Consider the following 22,218-nt stretch of genomic DNA (forward strand, 5'->3'; position numbering starts at 1 on the left):
TCAGCAGTTGAGCCTTGGACTCAAATTGTTGGACTTAATTATCTTATCTCTTAATTATGTCATAGTATCAGTAAATGCCAGTAGCAAGCAAAAATGTTCTTTATAGATGTAAATAAGTCCAGTCATTGTCACTGTCATTATCCACTGTGCATCTGGGCAGACCCAAAGATCACATCACAAGATATATTATTGAAAAATGTTACAAACAGGGACGCCTGGGTGGCTCAGCAGTTGAGCGTGTCTGCCTTTGGCTCAGGGCATGATCCCTGAGTGCTGGGATCAAGTCCCATGTTGGGCTCCTTGCATGGAGCCTGCTTCTCCTTCTGCCTATGTATCTACCTCTCTCTCTGCGTCTCTCATGAATAAATAAAATCTTAAAAAAAAAAATGTTACAAACACCTGCTTTTTAGATTTACAGGCAAAGTTTTAAAGTCCAATAGAAATGATTAAGCAACTTAGATCTGTTATCTTGAGTCTTTTATTTAGAACATGGCATTTTTTCCCCAAGTTATTAGCATGCTTTTGATTTTTGTACAGCCTGACATTTGCAATTACACGTGTGACATATGTGCTATAAAGAGCTTTTATAAATTGATCTTATTTCTTATCTGCTCTTTACAGGAATATATTAAAGGAATCTGTGAACCTGAACTAGAAGAAAGAGAATGTTACCCCAAGGCCATGCACTGCATTTTTGTTGGGGCCCAGAGCCTGTTTCTAAAGAGCTTGATTCAGGACACCTGTGCCGATCTCTGCATTCTGGACATTGGTCTTCTTGGCATCAGAGGAAGTGCCGAAGCTGTGGTCATGGCCCGTAGTCACATTCAGCAGTTTGTGAAGCTCTTTGAGAATAATGAGAACCTACCTAACAGTCAGAAAGAATCCGAGGTGAAAAGGGAATTTAAACAATTTGTTGAAGCTCGTGCAGACAACTATACAATGGACTTGTTGATTTTGCCCACTTCCTTGAAAAAAGAGCTTTTGACACTCACACAAGGTGAGGAGAATTTATTTGAAACGGGAGATGATGATGTTATTGAAGTTAGAGATTCTAAACAAACAGAGTTTGCACAGAATGCTGCCACAGGACTGAATATTTTCAGAGATGAAATTGTTTTGCAGGAAGATGCAAGAAATAAAGCTGGCACTCCTGTTTCTGAGCTTACAAAACAAATGGACACGATCTTTTCTAGTTCACAAGATGTACTTTTTGTTCCAATAAATGGTCTAACCCCAGGTGAAGAGGCACTTTCCAAAGACAGAATTTGTCACAAAAGGAGATTTTCTGATTCTGAAGAAAGGCTTACCAAGAAACAGTTTTCTTTGGAAAATGTTCAAGAGGGGGAGGTTTTACACGATGGTAAGACGTTAAGTGGAGGTGTAATCATTGACCTATCTGATTCTTCTGCTGATCCTGAAAATTTAAGTCCAGATGTAAAGGACACTACTGAGGAAATGGAATACAACATCCTCGTAAACTTTTTTAAAACCATGGGCTATTCCCAAGAAATTGTTGAAAAGGTCATTAGGGAGTATGGGCCATCTACTGAACCATTATTGCTCTTGGAAGAAATTGAAAAAGAAAATAAAAGATTCCAAGAAGACAGAGAATTTTCATCTGGTACTATGTATCCAGAAACCAACAGAACCAAAAACAAAGGTGTTTGTAGCAGCATAAATGAGCTTAAAACGGATTCTACTCCAAAGAAAACACAAACTCAGACACAGCAAAATATGGTAGAAAAGTTTTCTCAGTTACCATTCAAAGAATCAAAACCATGTACCTCAAATTGCAAAATTAATACTTTCAGAACAGTGCCAATAGAACAGAAACAAGAAATCTGGAGTTCAAACCAGAATTACGTTTGTAATATGGACCTTGAAACTGATGGCCTTTCACCCTCTGTTATACCTTCAAGTCCCAAAGAAGTTGTCAGTTTTGTTTCAAGAGGAGCTTCAAGCCACCAGCCCAGAATTCCAGTGTTTCCTGAAAATGGTTTGCAGCAGCAAGCAGAGCCCTTGCTTCCAAGTAATATGAAGTCGGCCTGTGAAAACCGTTCCGGGTGTTGTAGCTCTCCTCAGTCTAAGCCAAATTGTCCACCCCTTTCTCCACCGATGCCACTGCCCCAGCTGTTACCTTCAGTTACTGACACGAGGTTGGCAGGACCGTCTGATCATATTGATTCCTCAGTCACAGGCGTTCAAAGGTTCCGAGATACTCTGAAAGTACCCTACAAGCTGGAATTAAAAAATGAGCCAGGGAGAACAGATTTGAAGCACATTGTTATAGATGGGAGCAATGTCGCAATTACGTAAGTCCACTGTCTGCAAGTATATTAGAGTTGTAAATAAGGCCCTAACCATTGTCTCAGAATTACATGCAGTTGTAGGAACTACCCTATGCATCTATGTAGTTGATCTCTGTCTTACCTGGAAGGAAAAAAAACCCATGAAACAGCTGTTTGGAAAGTTGTGTTATTCCATCTTCTCAAGTTGTAAACTTTGCTTCATCCTGCTGAACGTGTTACTTCTGAGGGCGAGAGATGACAGGAAATTTGTCTTTTCACTTTGCATTGCCTAGTGAGCGATAAACAGCACAGAGACTTTTAAATCATTAGCTTTTTTTTTTTTTTATCATTAGGTTCTTAATACCAGGAATACCATTAGATTCTGAATATGAGGATGGAGCTTAAAGCCAAAAAGATTTTTCTGTCTCTCTATGCTACACTATGCTAGAGCTGTAGCCAAGAGTGAAGTGATAATGGATGTGATGTACTTCTGTTGTACTTTGTGGATAGAGTAATAGCAATTTCCTTTCTAAAAAAATTCATCAGTTTAAGCTTTTTATGATCCTTTGCTGCTACTAAAAGCTATATTTGCTTTTAGTAAAAAGAGTTAAATGATCATTTCTATTCAGCCTGTCTTAGAAAACTGAAGAGTGATTTTTATATGTCTGGTACAGGGTTGGGTTTCTTCTCTAAGAGGTGCTTTAATACAGTGACTAGGAGGAGAAGAAGGGGTCAAGTTAGAGTCTGTGCCCCACCGTGGACCAGCTGTTTGACCTTGTGTAGGTTTCGGCCCGCTGAGTTTCACTTGCTGTAATCTGTTGCCTTTTGCCCTGTCCTAAAGGGCATCGTTACCATGCCATATCAACAGCTAGTAGGTAAAGTCTCTTCTCCAGTTTTCCAAATCACTGTATTGCTTTTTAAGAAGTCTGCAAGGTCTGGCATTTTGAGTAGCTGTCATTCAAGAAAAGGGGCACCTGAACATGGGATGAAGATGGTGAAACACTCTTCTGAATTTTAGTGACTGTGTATGTGGCATCTCTCTGCTAAGAATTCCATAAGTGTTTGTTATATATTTATTTTTTTGTTTCATTAATTTTTATTAGAATTTTCAAACAAATATGTAAAAAGGTAATAGAATGAATCCCTTTTTTAATTTGTTTAGGATTTCCATGTTCCCATCCCCCACCTTCAGTAGTTCTCATGTGGTGGCCAATCTTCTTGAGCCTTCACACACACACACACACACACACACACGCACACACGCACCGCCTACTGCCTTTCACCATGTTATTTTGAAAGAAATCTCCGATACGTCATTTTATCTGTAAATACTTTAATGTCTTTTAAAAATACGGAATCTTTTTATTTTTTGAATGAATTGTTGATGCTTTATTTTGCTGTCAAAAGAAAGAAAGAAAAAAGTTCCAGCATTTCCCATGTTCAAGTTTGAAGATAGCCTGAGAAAAATATGTAATATACTTATCTTCATTTCTAAATAATACTGTTTGTTGTCATTTCACTTTGTTTTTTGGCAGTTCTTTTTGGGGAAACCCAGCAAATCACCCGCAGCTGCATAGCATTATCTAAGTAAAAATGTAAAGTGCAGTTTCAGTCACCCACAGTTCAAGCCCAACACCAGTTCCTCATTGTTAAAATTTCTTGAGCCAAGTGGTGATATAAAATTTAGGTCATGATTGTGAGTAATATTAATCCCTTTTCAATCTTTATAAGTGAAAAGATTTCCCAGATTGGTGTTCAGGGACTAAGAAATGCAAATTAAAGTAGAATGAGCAGTGATGATGACACTATTTGAAAACCTTTTGGGATTAGTAACTAAATGTATTTCTCAGAGGGGTCACTATTGGAATTTAGAGTAGTACTGTCTATCCATGACAGGCTGTTTTGCATATCTAGTCCCTCCTACTTTGCCCATAGTACCTCTCCCCCATCATTGTGATACCCCAAAATACTCCCACATATTTTCTAACACCCTTGGGTGCAGTGCCATCTCTTGAAAACCACTGAATTAATAGTGCACTAAGGGAAATCACGAGCAGACTTTCATTACCTTTTCTTTAAAAAAAAAAAAAACTGATTATTTGGGGGAAGATTCTAATTTTCTTTGAATTCACAGATGTCTCAGTTTAAAAGCAACATTTATTTATAAGGATGTATTATCCAAAAAAGACAGACTTATACTTAATTTGGTAAAGATTGATCTGAAAATATCAGAAACTAAAATGAACTCTTATTCTGGGGGAAAACTGCTTAATAGGTACACAGTTTTATTTTGGAGTGATGGAAATATTTTGGAACAAGATCTAAGTGGTGATTGTACAATATTGTAAATGTACTAAATGCCACTGAATTGTTTACTTTAAAATGATTATTTTATGTTATGTGAATTTCAACTCCATTTTTTCTGAAAGTTGGGGAAAAAATAACCCTTATTTGAAATTGATTGCTCTGATAGTAAATGTGAATTATAGATTGTACATTCCATGAAGGAAGTGATTTGTGTGTTGTGTCCTGTTCACTGAAATCCCCCCAAGGTCCACAGTGCTGGCATATGGTAGGCACTCAATAACATTTTGATAAATGATGAACTGAAGACTTAAGAAATATTAGGATTTCTTAAATGGCTTTTCACCACCATTTTATAACCTATTCCAAAAATCAATTTAGGTTAAATTTTAACTGAGACATTTTTCAACAAATATTTGGAATCTTAAAGCTCAGTTTCCTGTTATGTTTCAGGTACTTTTATCTTTTAAAACGCAATCTTCACACTAATTTTGTGAGCTAAAAATGGTCTGTACTTTTATATAACATGAAATGGCTTAACAATCTTGTCCCAGATTACACAGATAGATGTGGGTCCTTAGGCTCCCAGAACCATCTTATATCCTGCTTTCTCCCATGGAAGGTGAGGTTGGAATTTTGGCCTTGGCAACATAAAATACTTAAGGTCTTGAGTTGCTTAAGCACTGCTGAGTAAACCTCATTTATTTGACCCACCTAGTTGGGGACATCGTTTAAAAAGGAAATTTGGACCCTTAAACAATAGGATTTGTTGGTTTGATCCTTACTCTGGAGCAGCTCAGACCTACCCATCCCTAGGTTTCTGCAAGTCTTCTATTATGTTAGCTATCCAGTGTGCTGTCTGCAATTCATATACACTGTGAGAAATTCCAAAATAACCAATTTCATGCAGCTAATTATGTGTATCTCTACTTGGTTTTTCCCCTTGTCACCATGAATGAGTCAAATGATGAGTAAATGGAAATTGTTTGCGGTGCACAGCTAGACATCACAGTGGTAGCTAGATAACGCTCAGACTTGGTCACTCCGAAACTTCAGCAGTAGGACACCTGACTTATCTGGGTAGATAATTTTCCGTGAAGATGAGGTTTGCCTCTTCACTTGCCAGCGCTATGTATTTTAACCATTTTTTTTCATGCTAGTTTTCTATATCAAGGTCTCATGGCTATTTTTATTAAGTGGAACTATAGAAGGAAATTACTGTTTCCTGGATAACTCCTAAAGAGTTTTTTCACTGTTTCCCCACACTGCCCGGTCTGGTTCCATTACTGCCTGTGAGTTTTTATTAAGTATCTGTTGCTCACCTCCTCTCTGCTTGGGACACTCTTCCTTCCAGTTTACTGCCTGCTGTAATATGGAAAACCAGATGATGTAACTTGTTTCCAACTATATGGAACAGGAGCTTAAATCTCCCTTGAGAGCCTGCACACACCTGGCCTTTTAGGCCTAATATCTGTTCATTCTGCATTTGGAGCTGAAAGCCCCAGAGCTTTGGCCTTCTCAGAAGTAGAGGAGGAGTTAAGGTACATAAACCCTTTGTCTCTGAGTCTAAATAGATAGTTGGTTTGAGTCTACCTGTCAGCGAGCTCCTCTGGCTTGACCGCAGGGAGGCGAGGAGGCACATTTCTGCCTAGCCAAGATGTGAAGGATTTGAAGTGGGAAATAGCAGGACCTTTGTATTATTCGGAGGACTTAATTTGACTCCATTTGATCTTCTTGTGTAGGAATCTGTGTGTTTTCCACCGGAATTTTGAATTGCTGTTTTTATTCCTAAGAAACAGCTCTCAGGATTTTTCAGGGTATCCAAAGTGATTTGATCTTATCACTGAGAATAATGCTTGTGGAAATTAGTAGAGAGCTAATGTTTCTAGAAACACCATTTCTTCCCCCCTCTAAGCTTGAGTGCGATGCGGGGCAGCAAGATTGGCTTCTACTTGCATTTCCCTTTGTTTTCCTTTGTGACCCACTGGGACAGAGCTAGGTTCTGTCCACTTTCTACTGTTGTAATCAAAAGAAGCTTTAGAGGGACAGAAAAAGTTAGTACATGTTTATATCTGTCTGATGAATAAGCCAAACTTCACAAGCATTTTTAATGCAATTTTCTTGTGGATTGTTCTTTTCAGGATTTAACTAGCATACATGTCCCTTGATTTTTCTAATGACGAGTAGCCTGTTGTATTTTGGATTTTTATGTTCAGGCTGTGTTGACATGAACTCTGGGTGTGTTCTCACTTTTAAGCAATTACAGTGATTTTTAAAGATTTTTTTTTCTTAAGATGAGGCCTATGAAAACTACCTCCAGCCTTTCTCCAGTAACAGACGTCCTGTTGCTACATTCTTGCCATATTTTGAATGTTTTTAGATAAACATAACACTACTGAGTTACCTCATCAAGAATGGATTTTCTCGCATATGTTTTTTGGGGCAAAGCTGTACAGTCTCTTGTTTGTGGCTCACTGAGGAGAGAGTAGGCTTTAGTCTCTTAAAGGAGGAGTTTCTGAGCTACTCTTCTGAGTGTTAGAAGTTTAGTGCATGTCCAGCTCATTCCTCCTCCATGAAAATATAGATTTAGGTGGAGCCAGTCCCATTGTAAGGTGCTAGAAAGGACACTGGTCCAGGAGTACGGAAGCCTGAGTAATTCCAGTGCACCCACCCTGTGATTGCAGCACTGCCTGGGAAAGTCGCTCTGCCTCTCGGGGCTTTCATTTTTTTTAGCTAACAGGAATCTAACTGTTCTGTCTCCTCCTAAATTCTGTCATTCTGGGGCACAGTACAGGATAGCAAGACAGGAAAAAGGAGGGATGATTGAAGGCCTGTTTCTAGGGATGGCTTCATAGAAGAGGGTCTGGAATTGAGTCCCAAGGGCACTGGAAGAAGGTATAAGAGAAGGTCTACAAAGCAGTGAAACAAAAGCTCATTGCCCAGGAAGAGGGAGGTGGTAAGCCCACCCAGACAGAAATGAGTGTGGTGATGCATGGTAGTGGCTGGATCCCTCCTGACTAGTCAAATGTGGAGGGGAACTTGAAGCACTGCCCTGGGTTTGTCCAGATGGATACTGCCATTGAAGACTCTGAGCAGGATCAGAGGCATCAGGGCTGCGTTTTGGGGTCTAACTGGGGTTTGAGGAGGGATTGGGATTAGTGGGGCTGACTTGAGACACGTTGTGCAGGAGCTGGTGGGACTTTTAAGTGAAGAAATTCTCCACCAAGTGGTTTTGATGTGGAGACACTAGACATAAAGAGAAGACAGGACTGAAGATGCAGGATTTCCTGTCACTGGAGTATAAGTAACTATGGAAATAGTGAAGATTGATTATGCTCATTTTATAAACTGTAGCTTTACAGTTTGGGGTTTTGATTCTTTTTCTCTCTAATATTCATTAGGTAAATGGATTACCGCCTACAGAATTTCAAACTTTGAAAACCAGCTTTTTAAAAAAATCTCCATTTTTATTAACTGCTAGAGAATACAATTAAAGATTTTTTGTTTGTTTCTTTTGAAATTTGTTACCACATTTTTGGGTGGGACCAGTTTGTAATCCACTGTATCAGGGGTTGTGAACTGTGGGCCAAATCTGGCCACCACCTGTTTTTGTAAATAAAGGAACACAGCCACCCTCATTCATTTCCAGTTGGTGGACTTGAGTGGTGCAGCAGAGACCAGATGGCCTGCAAGGCCTGTCAGGCCCTCTCCAGAAAATCGTATCCTGACTTACATTCTATACTGTCCCTGTTAGTTTCATTGTAATCATGCCCTCAACTTCCTTATCTCCCTAGAAGCGGTAAACTGAGTAGGTTTCACAGTTGCCTAGAAAGTGTATGGAGCCTTGGAGCCAGAGGCATCTGTAGCCTTTAGAAGTTGTGAGTCCCATATCAAGGAAGAGTCATCATATCTACTTCTGCTTCAGCAACAAGTTTCTTAATAAAATGTATAAAATATTCTTAGTGGCCAATGACCAGGCAGGACTCTTTGGAATGGGCTCTCTAAAAAAAAACAAAATAAAAAATGTAATAAACAAGTATTATCATGAAGCTAAAACTGCCTTCTATACCAATAGCACATTCAATTAAATTAGCAAAATACAAGAAAAATCATAAAGCTGTTAATCACATCTCATGCAAAGGATTCCATCTGGCTTTGCAAAGTCATAAACTATGCAGCTTGATGCCAGAGAGTGTAAAAGTATTTGCAATTGTCTTTGTTGTATGTGGAGTTTACCATTTCACTTTTTCATGGTGAAACTTAACATACTTTAAGCTGAAATAAATTTTGTTTTCTTATAGCCATGGTCTGAAAAAGTTCTTTTCTTGTCGTGGAATTGCAATTGCAGTTGAATATTTTTGGAAGCTTGGCAACAGAAATATCACTGTATTTGTCCCACAGTGGAGAACAAGGCGTGATCCTAATGTCACAGGTGAGGCAAAAACTGATCCTTCCAAATTTCTCCCTTTCTAGATGTTAATGAGTTGGCTTATAATTGCAACACATTCTTAGAGTCACAGCTTTAAAAGTAAAATGGTACTCTGTTGGTCCCAGTAGAACAATAGTGTGTTAAAGCCTAAGAAGTACTTGGGCGAAGGATGGAAAGTTAACATAGTTGTTTATATGGAAAGTTACGTTAGAGTTCATTATACATCACAAAAATTTTCCTGACTTTCTAAAAAGTAGGTTAAATTTGTCTTTGTTAGTCTGGGCTTTTGCCTCATTCAGTAGTCCTTTCTAAAATGGTCACTTCATAAATTTGGGAACCCCCATATACAGTGTTTTTTGAACAGTGTGTTTAATACCTTAATATGAGTTATGTCTTTTAATCGTGTGGTGGTACTCCATGGTTGATTGCAGGCCACACACGAGAGCTTTGAACTCGGTGAATCGTGCAGTATTCCAGAGAAACCTTAGGTTGTTTCTCAGGTCACAGAAGAGTGCTGCGACTATGTCAGGCAGCGTAACATGGCAGTGGGCCTAGACACAAAAGGTAGATTAGGAGGAGGAAGGGTGAATACAGAGCTCACCCAGCATTTAAACAGGAAGTGAAACTTAGTCACTGTTGAGGTGGAAATGGTAAGACCACACATTTCTCAAGTATCCCAACTTCCCTCATTTTGGAGAGCAGATCAGTCTTAACTGAGGGTGCTTGAGGACTGAGGCAGAGCCACTAATTTTTGCAGTAGGATCCATGATCCTACTTGTGAGGGTCTTGTGAGCCCTCCTGTGCTCTGCATGTCTAGGACAATAAAACTGTGTTTCAGTCTAAGCCAATGGTGAGTACCATTGCTGGGGTGCGGATAAGGGCCACCACACCCTGAGCTTTTAGCTGCTTTTTGCCCATTGACTGGTTTTCTACGTCTGGCTTTGGCCCTCATTTCTTTGTCATGACCCACTCCCATGAAAATCAGCAAAGCTTCCTGCACATGACAGAGAGGTTGAATTCAGTGCCATCCAGAGAGATATTTTGACAGACTCTTGGGGTGGGACAGAGCCTCTTGTCCCTGTACTCCCTCTGCTTCCAGTCCTGTTTCTGTCCCATCCCCACCTTCTCTCTGGGACTTGTGTCTTCAGTCCCTGTCCTGCTGCTTGTGATGTTGCTGTGAAAAAGCTATTGATGGTAGGGTTCATTAAATACAGGTTTATGGTTTACTCTTAATTTAAGGAACAGATGAATTTATATATATATATATATATATAAATATTTATATATATATATGTATGTATGTATTTAAAAAACAGCTAAGGTCAATTTTTACATTCTTTTTGCCTTAGTGTGTGTTGCTTAATTTTTTTTTCCTTCCTAGTGTGTTAGTAAAAGTGAGTCTTCTTGAGTTAGGAAGGAAAAGGTTTTAATAACTCTCCAAGTGAAACATTTGGGGATACTTTCATTTATTTAAACATCTGGGAAGATAGCCTTTTTCTGAATGTGTATTCAACTTATTCTGTAAACAGAACAGCACTTCTTAACCCAGCTACAGGAGCTCGGAATATTATCTTTAACTCCTGCCCGGATGGTCTTTGGAGAAAGAATTGCTTCTCATGACGACAGGTACGAAAGGCTGTTTTCTTTCCTGAAGTGGTGGGGAGCGGGGTGGTGAGGAGCCCACCGCCTGCTCCACTGGCCAGTTCGTGATGCTCCTGGACCCACATGCATAAAGGACTTAATAGATCAAGGGGTTTGAGAATTTTAATATTTATGGACATTAAGGTTATATACTCAGTGAGTTACTTTTATTTTTTTAATTTTTTTCTTTCTGGGTTTAAGAACATTACCTAAAGTCTGTTAGAATGTTTGTTTGTTATTTGTTTCTTAAATAAAACATGATCAAGAATCCATAAGTAAAAGCGGACGTTGAGTTCTCTTTTTTGATGCATACTAAAAGTAATGTTCGAGTAAAGTTTGTCTTGTCTGAGTGTGGCAGCCTCACGGATGCTTTTCAAACATTATCTGTCTTCTCTGGGTTGATTTTGGCCAGACTTAGTTTGTCATTGTCATACCTAAGCCCTCAGTATTTCTTCCATGTAATAAAAGATGGTGTCAGCTGACCCAAAGCATGATCAGAGTAAGCTGCATTTCTGAGGTTGGAGTGTCACTCAGAAAGCAAGTGTTAGTGCATTGGAGACAATAAGCTTTAATCTGCACCTTTTACATTTTTTTCTAAAAGCTTCGCTGAGCACAAAGTGCAGTGCCCAGAACTAGACCCGGAACATGCATGATTCAGACGCAGTTTCTACTGATCTAAAGAAGAAAGCACACAAATAAATAATAGAGGAGAGTGTTGTGGTGGTTGAATGAGAGAAGGTCCCAAATGTGACCATTGACACGACAGCCAATTTTTCAAACCCACTTCGGAGTGAAGTCAGTAGTAGTGTAGTGGCCTCTTGGTGTTTCTTCTGCATTGCCCCCGTTTATGGTATTCTGGCCTGAAACACTTAGAATGCCCTGGTGGTTTTGCCTCAGTATTCCACCAAAATGGTCCCCCCACATTGAAGACAGTGTTTGGCTTGTGATAGTCAAATGGGTAAAAGGTGAAAAGGGGCTGAGTGGGGGGAGGAGGGGGGAGCACCACTTGGGATGACAGCAGACGTACGTTCAGCAAAAGGTCCAGAGGGCTTTCTCCATTGACAGCCCTTTGCCCTTTTCCAGGCTGGGATGAGAGACCAAGTCAGATAGAATCAGAAGTGACAGGAAAGATAGTGTGAGCAAAAGTGGAAGGAGAACAGCGTTGGGGTGAGGCAGGGTTGAGGAAGTTCTAGGAGACCATGTCCGGCTCTAGCTCCATGATGCTGGGCTCAGACCCTTTCATGCTTGGGTAGAGGGGCAGCTGGGCTGTTGGGCTCACGAGGAACCTTCAGATCGCTAACACCATAGCTGCACACCTGCAGAATTTGAAGGCCTGTGCAGGTATACAGACTCAAGTTTGTGCTTAATTTATATGACTCTGAGTTTTTAGTGAACATGAATCTATGTCTTGATTCATAGTACTTGCACTCAGAAGCATTACTATTTTTGTTACTACCTCTGGGCAAACATCACCATTTACAATTCATGCCAGCTAGAAATAGTTTATAAAATATTCATTAATAAATTCAAAATGCTAATTCATACTTTCCAAGGTGTCCTAAGACCTCTGAAACTAATGGCTTGTTTTTTAGTTCCTTTTAAGTATTCACTATCACTAATAAAAGTAGTTGTTTTGTACCTTTGATTCTACTAGGGATCTCTTAATGTACTGTTTCATTGGCTTGTCTCCATTGCCTTAGCCAAATGCGGTCACCCTAAGGGATAAAACTCAACATTATCCTCACAAATCTCTCATTAAGAGGGTTTGAGCATGAATAATCTCCAGCAAGGAAATAGAATTCTCAATATTGAGTTCTTACCCTTTCTTATCACCAGTGCAGCTTCTCATAAATGGCATTTGAGTGAATCTATAACTTGGGCTAAACAGAATGATTGTTGCAGACATCTCAAGTCTGAGAAGTATAGGTGTTTTGTTCTGTTTGTTTAAGAAATGCAAGGCTGACTATAGAAGCAGCTAATTGAGAACCGGAGGACTATAGCTTAGCAACCAAAACTTGAATAGTGATTTCACAGGCTTGTCAACACGAATTTATTCTTGACTTTAGTCCTCATGCATTATCTGATGACGACGATCTATTGATGATGCAGCTTTTTTAGAAAAATGTATAGATCATGGTTGAGATCATTTAAAAAAATAGTACTATGGGAAAACCAAATCTTCATTTATAATCACACTAATTTTAGAGGTATTCAGTATTTCAGATTGATCTTCAGCTAACAAGGGCTTAACTTTTCTACCTCCTAGCCATAGTTAAATTCTTTAGTGATTTTCCTATGAAGAGGAAATCCTTCTGTTTTCTTATAACATAGCTTCTGTAAGCCAGGAATGCCTGCTTGCCCATTTTAACCTCTTATATTACTATAGGTTTCTACTACACTTAGCGGACAAAACTGGTGGCATAATTGTAACAAATGATAACTTCAGAGAATTTGTGACTGAGTCACTCTCTTGGAGAGAAATTATTACAAAAAGGTAATATTTTCTTCTTTGTCTTTGGTTAAGTGTTTTTTGTTGTTTATTGTTTGGTTTTGTGTCCACCTTGGCCCTGCAGAAAGCAGTACAGGGAGCCAAAGTGTCATAAGACTGTGCTCCCCATCCGAGACTATGGCTGGCCCCTCTAGGTAAATGGGGGTCCCAGAACAAAGCTGCCAAAGCAGTGGGTGATATATGAGCATGCTGTGGTGGCTGCAAGGTGTCTCCCAAGAGATCAATATTCCCTGACAGGAGGCAAGAGGCACATGTTTATGGCTTGATTAACTCTTGTTAATAGTGCGCTGGAGCAGAAATGGCCTCCTTACCTGGCCTTACCCTGATGCCAAGGGAGACCTTGGCAGCTCAATGGGCATCCCTACTAGATTCAACCATGAAATATGAAGGTTGGGTTTAATGACAGCTGTGATTCCAGTAAGAGGATGGGATCAAAATCAACTTGCTGATGGAGTTTTTACTTCTTGGGAGTGGGAAGAGTATGTGTGCTTTTTAATCTGTGATGCTTCTCTTGAGCATTTACAAATCATCATAGTTTAGTTACATATATTGAAAAACATGTTTGAATATCTTCCAAAATAAAGTCAGGAGTTGAGCATTCACAGATGTGTTTTATCTGTGATGATACTCTGAATGTGTCCACGTGCCTTAAGATCAGTGAACACTGGCTTCCAGGACTTCTTTTAACAAGCATCATCTGATCAAGTTACCTAAAAGTTACCTATTCTGTGATGGTGCCAGAGATGAGTCCCGTATACCATAAATCTAAAAACATAAATCAGCATACCTCAAGCTGTGTGTAAGTAGTATATAACGGGTATAACTGGATATTTCCCTGTGTTGGGGTTTCACAGTTGCCCCTTGTCTGATATTTGTATTTGGCTAAATCATTAGAGGATTTTATAAAATAATTCTTCACTGTAAATGCCCAGGTGTGTACTGTATGCATTTTGACCCACATGCTGTTAAAAAGTTATTGGTAAACACTGAACTGAGAATTGGTCTTTGACCTTCTGGGCACAATTACCAAGCCATTAATCTTCTAGGACATGCTTCTGTTGGATCTTTGCCCTGGATTCATTGTCAGTATTTATTGGACACTCATCTGTGTATGAAAGGTCTAAATGCAGTCAGGCTCATGTTTGTACACCAACTCATGGCTCTCAGAAGTCACAAAACAAGGCAGAAACTAAGGTCTGGACAACAAACATAAGCACTTGCTCTTTTTTTCTTTTTTACATCTTGCCTAGACTTGCTAAATCATAAATCATGCTGAACTGATCTCTGATTTTCTTTCCTCATAGATCCTATTGTTTTGTTGTTTTAAGAGGATATATCTTCAATGGTTTTGTCCGTAGATCCCATTCAAAAGTAAAACCTTTGTTGGACAGCTGTTGTGTCCTTAATTGAATTAAGAGAAAAAGATGCTTTCTAAACCTAGATTAAAAATCTACAAGAAAAGCATTTTCATAAGAGTTATAACTATATGTAAACATTGTATAATGGTATGGAATAAAATGCACATTGTAGGACATTTTCTTAAAAAAAAAAAAAAAAAACCTCCAAGTCTCAAGAAACGTGAGGGCCAGTTGATAAAAGTTTCATATGTTACTGAATTTGTGTCCAAGAGAAATTCAGATGGTTTACCGCTTGTTTTTTCCATTAGGCAGTTAAGCAGCCTTATAATTTTATAGGTGACTGTTGCTTTGGAATTAGGCGGCCACTTTTACTTTCTTCTCAGTTCCCATAGCAATGAAAACTTTGTGTTTTCTCTAGCATTGTAATCATACTCTGTGTTGTAGATTGCTTCAGTATACCTTCGTTGGGGACATATTTATGGTTCCTGATGACCCTCTGGGAAGAAGTGGACCTCGATTAGAAGACTTTCTTCGGAAGGAAGTCTTCCTTAGGTATTTGCTTTTTCACATTATTTTGTATTTACAGACTTGCTTTAGTTCTTTGTGCTTAATGTAAGTGATGTCTCTGAAGGACTAAAGATGGCACTTTTAAAATTTTTATTAGCCTTAGACTTATAGTGCTGGTGTAATATATTTGAAAGCTAATCAAGCACATACCCTAAGGACCAGATCTTCATTTGTGGTCCTTTTGATTTTTTTAAAATATTTTTTTGTTTTTTTTATTCATGAGAGACAGAGAGGCAGAGACACAGGCAGAGGGAGAAGCAGGCTCCCTGCAGGGAGCCCGATGTGGGACTCAATCCCAGGACCCTGGGATCACACCCTGGGCTGAAGACAGATGCTCAACCACTGAGCCACCCAGGCGTCCCTCCTTTTGGTTTTAATCCTAGAAAGCATAGGGGCCAGACTGTGTAGGTCTAAAAAGAGCAGATTTTACTGGTGGTCACTTAGGTTCATTATGTATGTGTGACTGTCCTTTTATATGCACTTTCCAAAATAATTTGCTTTTAATTTGTTATGCTCCTGTTAATTTACTTACTATTCAGGAACCACTAGCTGGGAAGCTTTCTATCTCCACTGAATGGAGATAATTTATATTCATCTGAAATTGATTTGATAGTTTAGGTTTTCTTTGTTGTAGTTTGGGTCTTTGGGGTTTTTTTGTTTTTAAAGATTTTATTTATTTATTTGAGAGAGAGAGAGAGAGCACAAGCAGGGGCAGGGGGAAAGGGAGAGAGAGAAGCAGACTCCCCACTGAGCAAGGAGCCCGATATAGGGCTCCATCCAGGACCCCGGGATCATGACCTGAGCTGAAGGCAGATGGTTCACTGACTGAGCCACCAAGCACCCCTTGTTTTGTTTTGTTTTGTTTTTTAAGATCTATTGCTAGTGGTTGTTTTTGTTTTCAGAATTGTCAGGTAATGGACATTGTTAACTAAAGTATTCTTTGTGCCCAGCTGGCAGACAGTATGATCCAGTGACACACAGCTGATCTTTTTTATTTATAACCACATCCTTTGGGTTATATAATCCAAACCTTGGGTGTTCTAGGTTTGGATTTGAGGGTAGTTCATGCAGAGGTATCTTATAGAGGAGACCAATGCAATATCAGCTCCCTGGTCTTAGGAATCATTTCTCTTTTGAGCCTTTGGGTTTCATTACATTGATGAGGGCTTACTTCCCAAGGTTCTGCTTCTCTACCTACACCAAGAGAATGGCAGCCATTTTAACATCTGCTGGGTGTCATTGCATCTGCACTGGGCTTTTAAGACCTGGTGCCTAGGCATCAAGCATCAAGGCCCATGGGTCAGACTTAATAGAAAGCTCTCTGGCTCCTTCCACACCTCAGCAGCCGGACAGCAGGGTCTGCCTGCCTGCACACCTCATCACTTTTTTACAGTGTGTTAACTAGTTGAGTAAGAAGTTAATAGTAACCCCTCACAGAGGGTCTAACTTTTGAAGTTAGTTGAGCTTTTGAATTTGGGAAAAGTGTTCAGCCAGCCCCATTTCTCAGCTGCAAGTCCAAGTCACCTGGGAAGCCTCTTAACAAGACAGATGCCTTCAACACACACACCCACCCATGAATGTACAGGTTGTGGGCACCAACACCTCCCCCAGATTGGCAGAGGGCGTTGGGGACTACAGGAATTGGTAGTGGCTGCCTCTCCCCAAAGGAGTCCCTTTTTCTGAGCCCTTTCAGCTACGGTTCCACACAGAGTTAGAGTCTCCGGAAGACTAAGACCCTGTTTTCTGTGTCTCTTGAAAGCTCTCAGGTGAATCTGGCAAATCCATGCTGCAAGCCCACTTGGCTGGGCTCAGTTCTCAATAGCTAGGAACCTGGGAGGGCAGGGTATTCATCACTGCCTGTTGTGACCAGTCTGGGGATGGTGTAGGTGTCATCCCTGTGGACTCCTTTGTGGGCAGCTTGCCTTTAGAAGCCGTGGAGCAGCACAGCCTTGAGGTCAGCAGCAGGTCATGTGGATATGTTTCTCATTTATAACCCAACTCACCAGACACATTCTATTCACAGAAATATGCAGCCCCTCCTCAATGCCTTGCCAAATGTGGGCATGTTTGACCCCACCTTCAGAGTCCCTGGCGCCCAGGCAGCCAGCACCAGTCACCAGCCTCCAGCCCGGATTCAGGGCACCCCACCGAGCCACTGGCTTCCTCAGCAGCCCCGCTTCCCGGTTCTGCCGAACCTTCCCAGCATGCAGCAGAGTGTGCCCATGCCAGCACAGAGGTCTCCCGCGGAAACCAGCGAGCTGAGGGAAGCCCTCCTGAAGATCTTCCCTGACTCCGACCAGAGACTGAAAATCGACCAGATACTGGTGGCCCATCCGTACATGAAAGACCTGAACGCACTGTCGGCCATGGTGTTGGACTGAGGGTCTCACTTGACCTAGTGTCTGCACGTGGCAGTGGGGAGCGACATAATGTGAAGAGACCGATTTCCCAATGGAAATGCTGTTGTAGTGTATAGAAAAGAAAACAGATGTTTTGTGTATAAAAAAATCTGGGTTTTCAAAACCAGCTTTTTCTATATATAAATTATGCTGCTATTACAGATTTAACATTTTCTGTAAAAGGAAAGTACATTTTCTGCCTGTTCAGAACTGTTTAATAGCAGTTACTCTTGAGTGTATTTACATTTTTATGTTTTTTAAACTATTTTCCTTAAAGCTGAAAATATTGACAAATGGATATGATTAGCCTTTCTAAATAAAAAAAGAGTCGCTTTCTTAGGGAAAGCAAGACCTCTTAAAGTATATTTTCTTGAGATGACTATGTAACGTCCACTAACATGAAGTGTGCTCATCCCCCGTCCCCCAGCCTCCTCTGCCCTCACCCCTGGAATTAGAGTCATAGGAGTAGGTTTTACTCCTGTGGGTCTTTCTTTGGAGCCATTTGTGAGAATGGGCAGGTGGTGCCACTAGATGGCACCTGTGCCTAGCCATTGTTAACAACCAGGGCACAGTTAGACTCCCAGACTGTCTGGGTGAGAAGATACTCTAGAACTCACAAAGTCCCACCCTACCTCCCCTCCCACCCTGCAGAAGAGGGAACTGAGGCTCAGTGTGCTTGCATCGCACACGCCCAGGTCCACAGCTGCAGAGCCAGCTGGGCAGGGACCAGACTCCTTGTCCAGTGCTCTGACATGCTCACCAGGCTGAGGCCTCACTGTACCTGGCCGACTCTAGGAGTCATGTCTTAGCCTCTGAAAATAATAGCAGGATGTGAGGACGTTCCATGAAGAGCCCCATTGTTACCGTAAATTCGTGTCCATGAACCATGGGAGAAACCCATGTGAAGTTTGTGAGCTTTGCCAAAACGTGATTTTCTATGCTCAAGAATGACCCAAGCCAATAAATAGCATTAGTAGCTGCCGTGGGGGCTCAGAGCCCCTTATTTATTTTTCCTGTGTTTGTCTTTTTAGTATTCTCCTCACCGCCCTTCCAGTGAGTCTATCTCAGCATTGGTATCTTCGTATTGTGTTTTTCGGTGTTGCTCAAAATTCTGTGTTAGTGAAGTTCTTTTCCTGGGTAATTATACTTAACATCTTTACTGTTCTCTGGACTTTCAAAGGGCTTTGTATTTTCTACCTGTTCTCTTCCCAGGCTGCTCACGGTCAATTTCGTGTCTGCCCTGTGGCTTGTGTCCGTCCTAACCCCAGAAACAGCTGCCGAGGACTCGGGGCCGATCTGTTCTTCGTGGTGAAGGGACTTTGTCACGCACGAGCAGAGCTAGTGGCTCCCGAGGAGGCTCCCCCAGGTGTGTGTGTCCCCTGCCTCCCTCAGGGGATGAATCCAGAGTCCTCCGGGTGGCCAGATTTGTATTTCAATCACATTTTCTCTCCAATGCCTTTAAGATGTCTCCTAACCAGGAGCTGGTTGTCTGCCGCCACGTTGGGTCAGGTTGCCAGAGTCCCCTGCCCAGCAGTGCATGAGGAGGTAGGCGACTCGAGGTGGGCAGGAAGTGACTCAGTCCCACAGCCCCTGTGCCTCAGCTTCAGAACTGGTGGTTTGTAAAAGCGTGGCAGACGTGTGAGGGCTAGAGCTGTCTCACAGTGACTCTGATCTTCTGGGTTGAGGTTTGGTCGGACAGCGCTGCCAATCCAGTATTTCTCCTATTTGCAGAGAAGGACCCAGCAGTAAACCTCCCTGGCCCAGGCTTAGCCACACAGATCCTCCTGGAAGGGGACCGGGCCTCCAGGGATGCCCCGTGGGACTGGCTACGGCCAGGACTTCCAGGGTTTCCTAGGTTCTAGAAGTGACTAGACCCTTGACCTTTGGGTTATCTAAGCCTCTATATTCTTAGTATTGTTTCTGAAAGCTCTTTTCGCCCCTTTCCTCTTTCTGGGGTACGAGAAGGAGGGATGCAGAAGGCTAAGTAGGTTAATTACTCCCCTTGATAAATTATAACACATAAGTCACAGTTCTTTCTGAAGCCCAGCAGGTTTAGTTAACTTTAATATTTAGAAATTCAATTTTCAAACCTTTAAAAAAAAAGAGCCATTACTTGTTCTCAGCCTTCTCTTAATACTAGGCCCAGTGTTGATGCTACTCAAATGTTTCTTTGTGGTCTGCCCCCAGTGGTCGATTTCTGAACCACCGTGGTGGTGTCAGCAGCAAAGCTTCCTCGTTTGGCAACTCCTCAGGCATGTGTGTGTCATGGCTGTGCATCCCGTACTTCCTGGCATTCCTGGAAGTAGGTGGCAGGGCGGGGGACGCCACCTCACTCAGACGGCCGCCTGCCGCTCAGAGAGAAGCTGTCCAGGGCTAGAGAATTTCATAGATGGTGAATACAGGACGATTCCCAGGCCTGCCTTCCTCCCCAGGCCTCAGCTACCTCCTCTGGTAGAAAAACGCCTCGTTTGACCTTTTTGTCCAGTAGCCTGTGTTTGAGACCCTGGAGGCTGCAGGGTTGGAGACCGTGGGAAGGCCCCTGAGCCATCCCGGATGACGGGCAGGCTCAGCTGTGGCTTGGCAGAGTCGCCCTGGACTCGGGCCTCCGAGAGGAGCATTGGGGTCCCACTTCCTTAGGTTTGTTGTAGCACTAGTGGAATATGATTGACGGGGAAAACCATGCTCCCCCATCACGGGAAGCGCCCCAGGCCCTGGGCCCCCTGAGCTTCCAGCCTGCCGCCCTGGGCACCTCCGAGATGTGGCCTCCCCTGTGCAGCTCTCCACCAGCACTGCCGTGTCCTCCCTCGTCCTTCCTCCTGGGTCCCTCTCCTAGCCATGCTCGGTTCCGTCAGCTGCTTGACTCCTGCCATTTGTTTCTTCATGATCTACCTCCCCTTACTCCCCATTACTACAGTCCAGATCCTATACTGAGAGTCCCCGATTGCCCCAGGAATCCTTTCCATGCACTACGGCTCCCCCTCACCTTCCCACTCTTTACTTCCTGTTTTGCAAACTCAGTTTTCATCCCACCGCATGGAAATAGGAGAAATCTAGGAGAAGTCACGTAATTGCTGAATTCAGAGGCCTTTTCTCAATCTTCAGTCTTCAAGGCCTTTTCTCAATCTTCAGCCTTCATGTCCACACTCAGCAACCAGAATATTTGTCATTGTGGCCTTCTTTTCCCCATTTTCTGAGATTTTCCTCCCGAATGTTCTTCACTCCTTTCTCTTCTTTTACCGGAAGGCCACTCCTTGATACCCTTTTCTTTCTTGACAGATGATTCTCAAATTTTGGACCAGCCATGGAACTTGTGGTGGGAAAGGCAGCTCTTATAAAAATTGCAGATCATAGCTCTGGGGGCTGTGCCCTTGGAGTAAAGTGTGGAAACTGGGGAGATTTCAGCAGGCTCCCTGGGTGTTTCCCAGCAGGCTGTCCAGGGACCAGGTTGTGAGAAACTGCACTCGCCCTTAGGGCTCACTAACTCCAGTTTTCCTCCACCCTGACTTCCCTGGGTTCACATGTCCCCTCTGGGCAATGACTTCTAGTCCCACCTGTAGGTCTGCCCCGAGGGAGCGAGTTTCCAGCTCAGCTGAAAGCCCCATCACATCCTCAGACACGGACCCCAGGCCCTCAGCCGGCATCTGCACCTTGCTCTCCTTCCCCACCCCAGTCTGCCACAGGGTCCCCTTGGTCCACCCGTCATGCTCTCGTGGCCTCCTGACCAACCAGCCCACCTCTCCCCCCTCCCAGATTTATCTTCCAAAACACATTGCTGGTCACACCCTCATCCTGTTCAGTGATCTTCAGTGCCTCTCGGCCAGAGCACGCAGCTCAGCCCTCCCTGAGCGTAGTATCTGTGCTGTCCACCCTGTGGCCACAGGTGACTGCCCTTCCCCGGATGCTCACTGCAGCCCACACGCATTTCCTCGGTTACCTGTGGGCTCCTGCCTCTGTGTGCGCCTCTCTTCTCTGCCAGAGATGCCCTTTCTCCCAAATGGCTTCCCCCTCAAAGGCCCAGCCTGTGTCCTCTTTGTGCCCTTGCCCGTGCTTCTGGCCAGATGCAACACCATGGCACTCTGTGACCTACAGCACTCGTGTCTTGCTTTTGGCACTCGCCGCCCTGGCCGGTGTCACTGCCGCTGATTGTGTACTGTGTCACCTCCCTTTCTAGACTGTGAGCTCCTCGCGGGCAGGGACCGTCTGTGTTCACTCTTTGTATTTCCCATGGCACCTAGCACAGTGCCTTGCACTTAATAGGTGCTCAATAAACGTCTGCTCAACTGAACTGGACGACGGTGCCTTCTTGACTGCGGTATCTGGCAGCTGATAAGACAGAAATCACACTGTGCATTTGCACCAGGGAACCCACTGCTCCGCCCCGGTGGGAGTCTAGGCTGCAGGCGGGGTGTCTGCCTGGCTCTTCCCTTCTCGTCAAGGCTCCCAACACACCGTGCGGCCCTGAGGTGGGCCCCGGACAGGCTGAGCCAAGCTGTGTGCTGACTCCCTGCCCCCAGGTGGGCACCGGGGCAGATACCTGGCCCGAGCTGGGCTGACCAGGGTCACCCTCAGGCTCTTTCCCCCTGGTGGTGGGACTGAGGAACGTCATGCCCAGGTCTCCTGGAGACCATTTCCCTGCCCTGGGGGAAGCTGGTAGAGAAGCAGGAGCAAGACCGTGGGACTCCTGGGGCAGGAGGAGCACAGGTCCCGTGGCACCCACGCCGTT

At 42.9% G+C, this 22,218-nt stretch overlaps 1 protein-coding gene across 1 annotated transcript in view; it reads left to right on the forward strand.

Moving 5' to 3' along the window:
• The window catches only part of N4BP1 (NEDD4 binding protein 1), a 49,252-nt gene extending 27,472 nt beyond the window's left edge, over positions 1–21,780 (forward strand). The window contains exons 2-7 of the mRNA XM_026011718.2: positions 622–2,312; positions 8,894–9,024; positions 10,551–10,647; positions 13,049–13,156; positions 14,974–15,081; positions 17,120–21,780. Of these exons, the coding sequence (XP_025867503.1) occupies positions 622–2,312; positions 8,894–9,024; positions 10,551–10,647; positions 13,049–13,156; positions 14,974–15,081; positions 17,120–17,477 (2,493 nt within the window). The 3' untranslated portion in view covers positions 17,478–21,780. The remainder of the gene's footprint in view (positions 1–621; positions 2,313–8,893; positions 9,025–10,550; positions 10,648–13,048; positions 13,157–14,973; positions 15,082–17,119) is intronic.
• The last annotated feature ends 438 nt before the right edge of the window (positions 21,781–22,218 follow it).

Source organism: Vulpes vulpes, chromosome 2 (genome assembly GCF_048418805.1).
Source record: "Vulpes vulpes isolate BD-2025 chromosome 2, VulVul3, whole genome shotgun sequence".
In the NCBI taxonomy this organism is placed as follows: Eukaryota; Metazoa; Chordata; class Mammalia; order Carnivora; family Canidae; genus Vulpes; species Vulpes vulpes.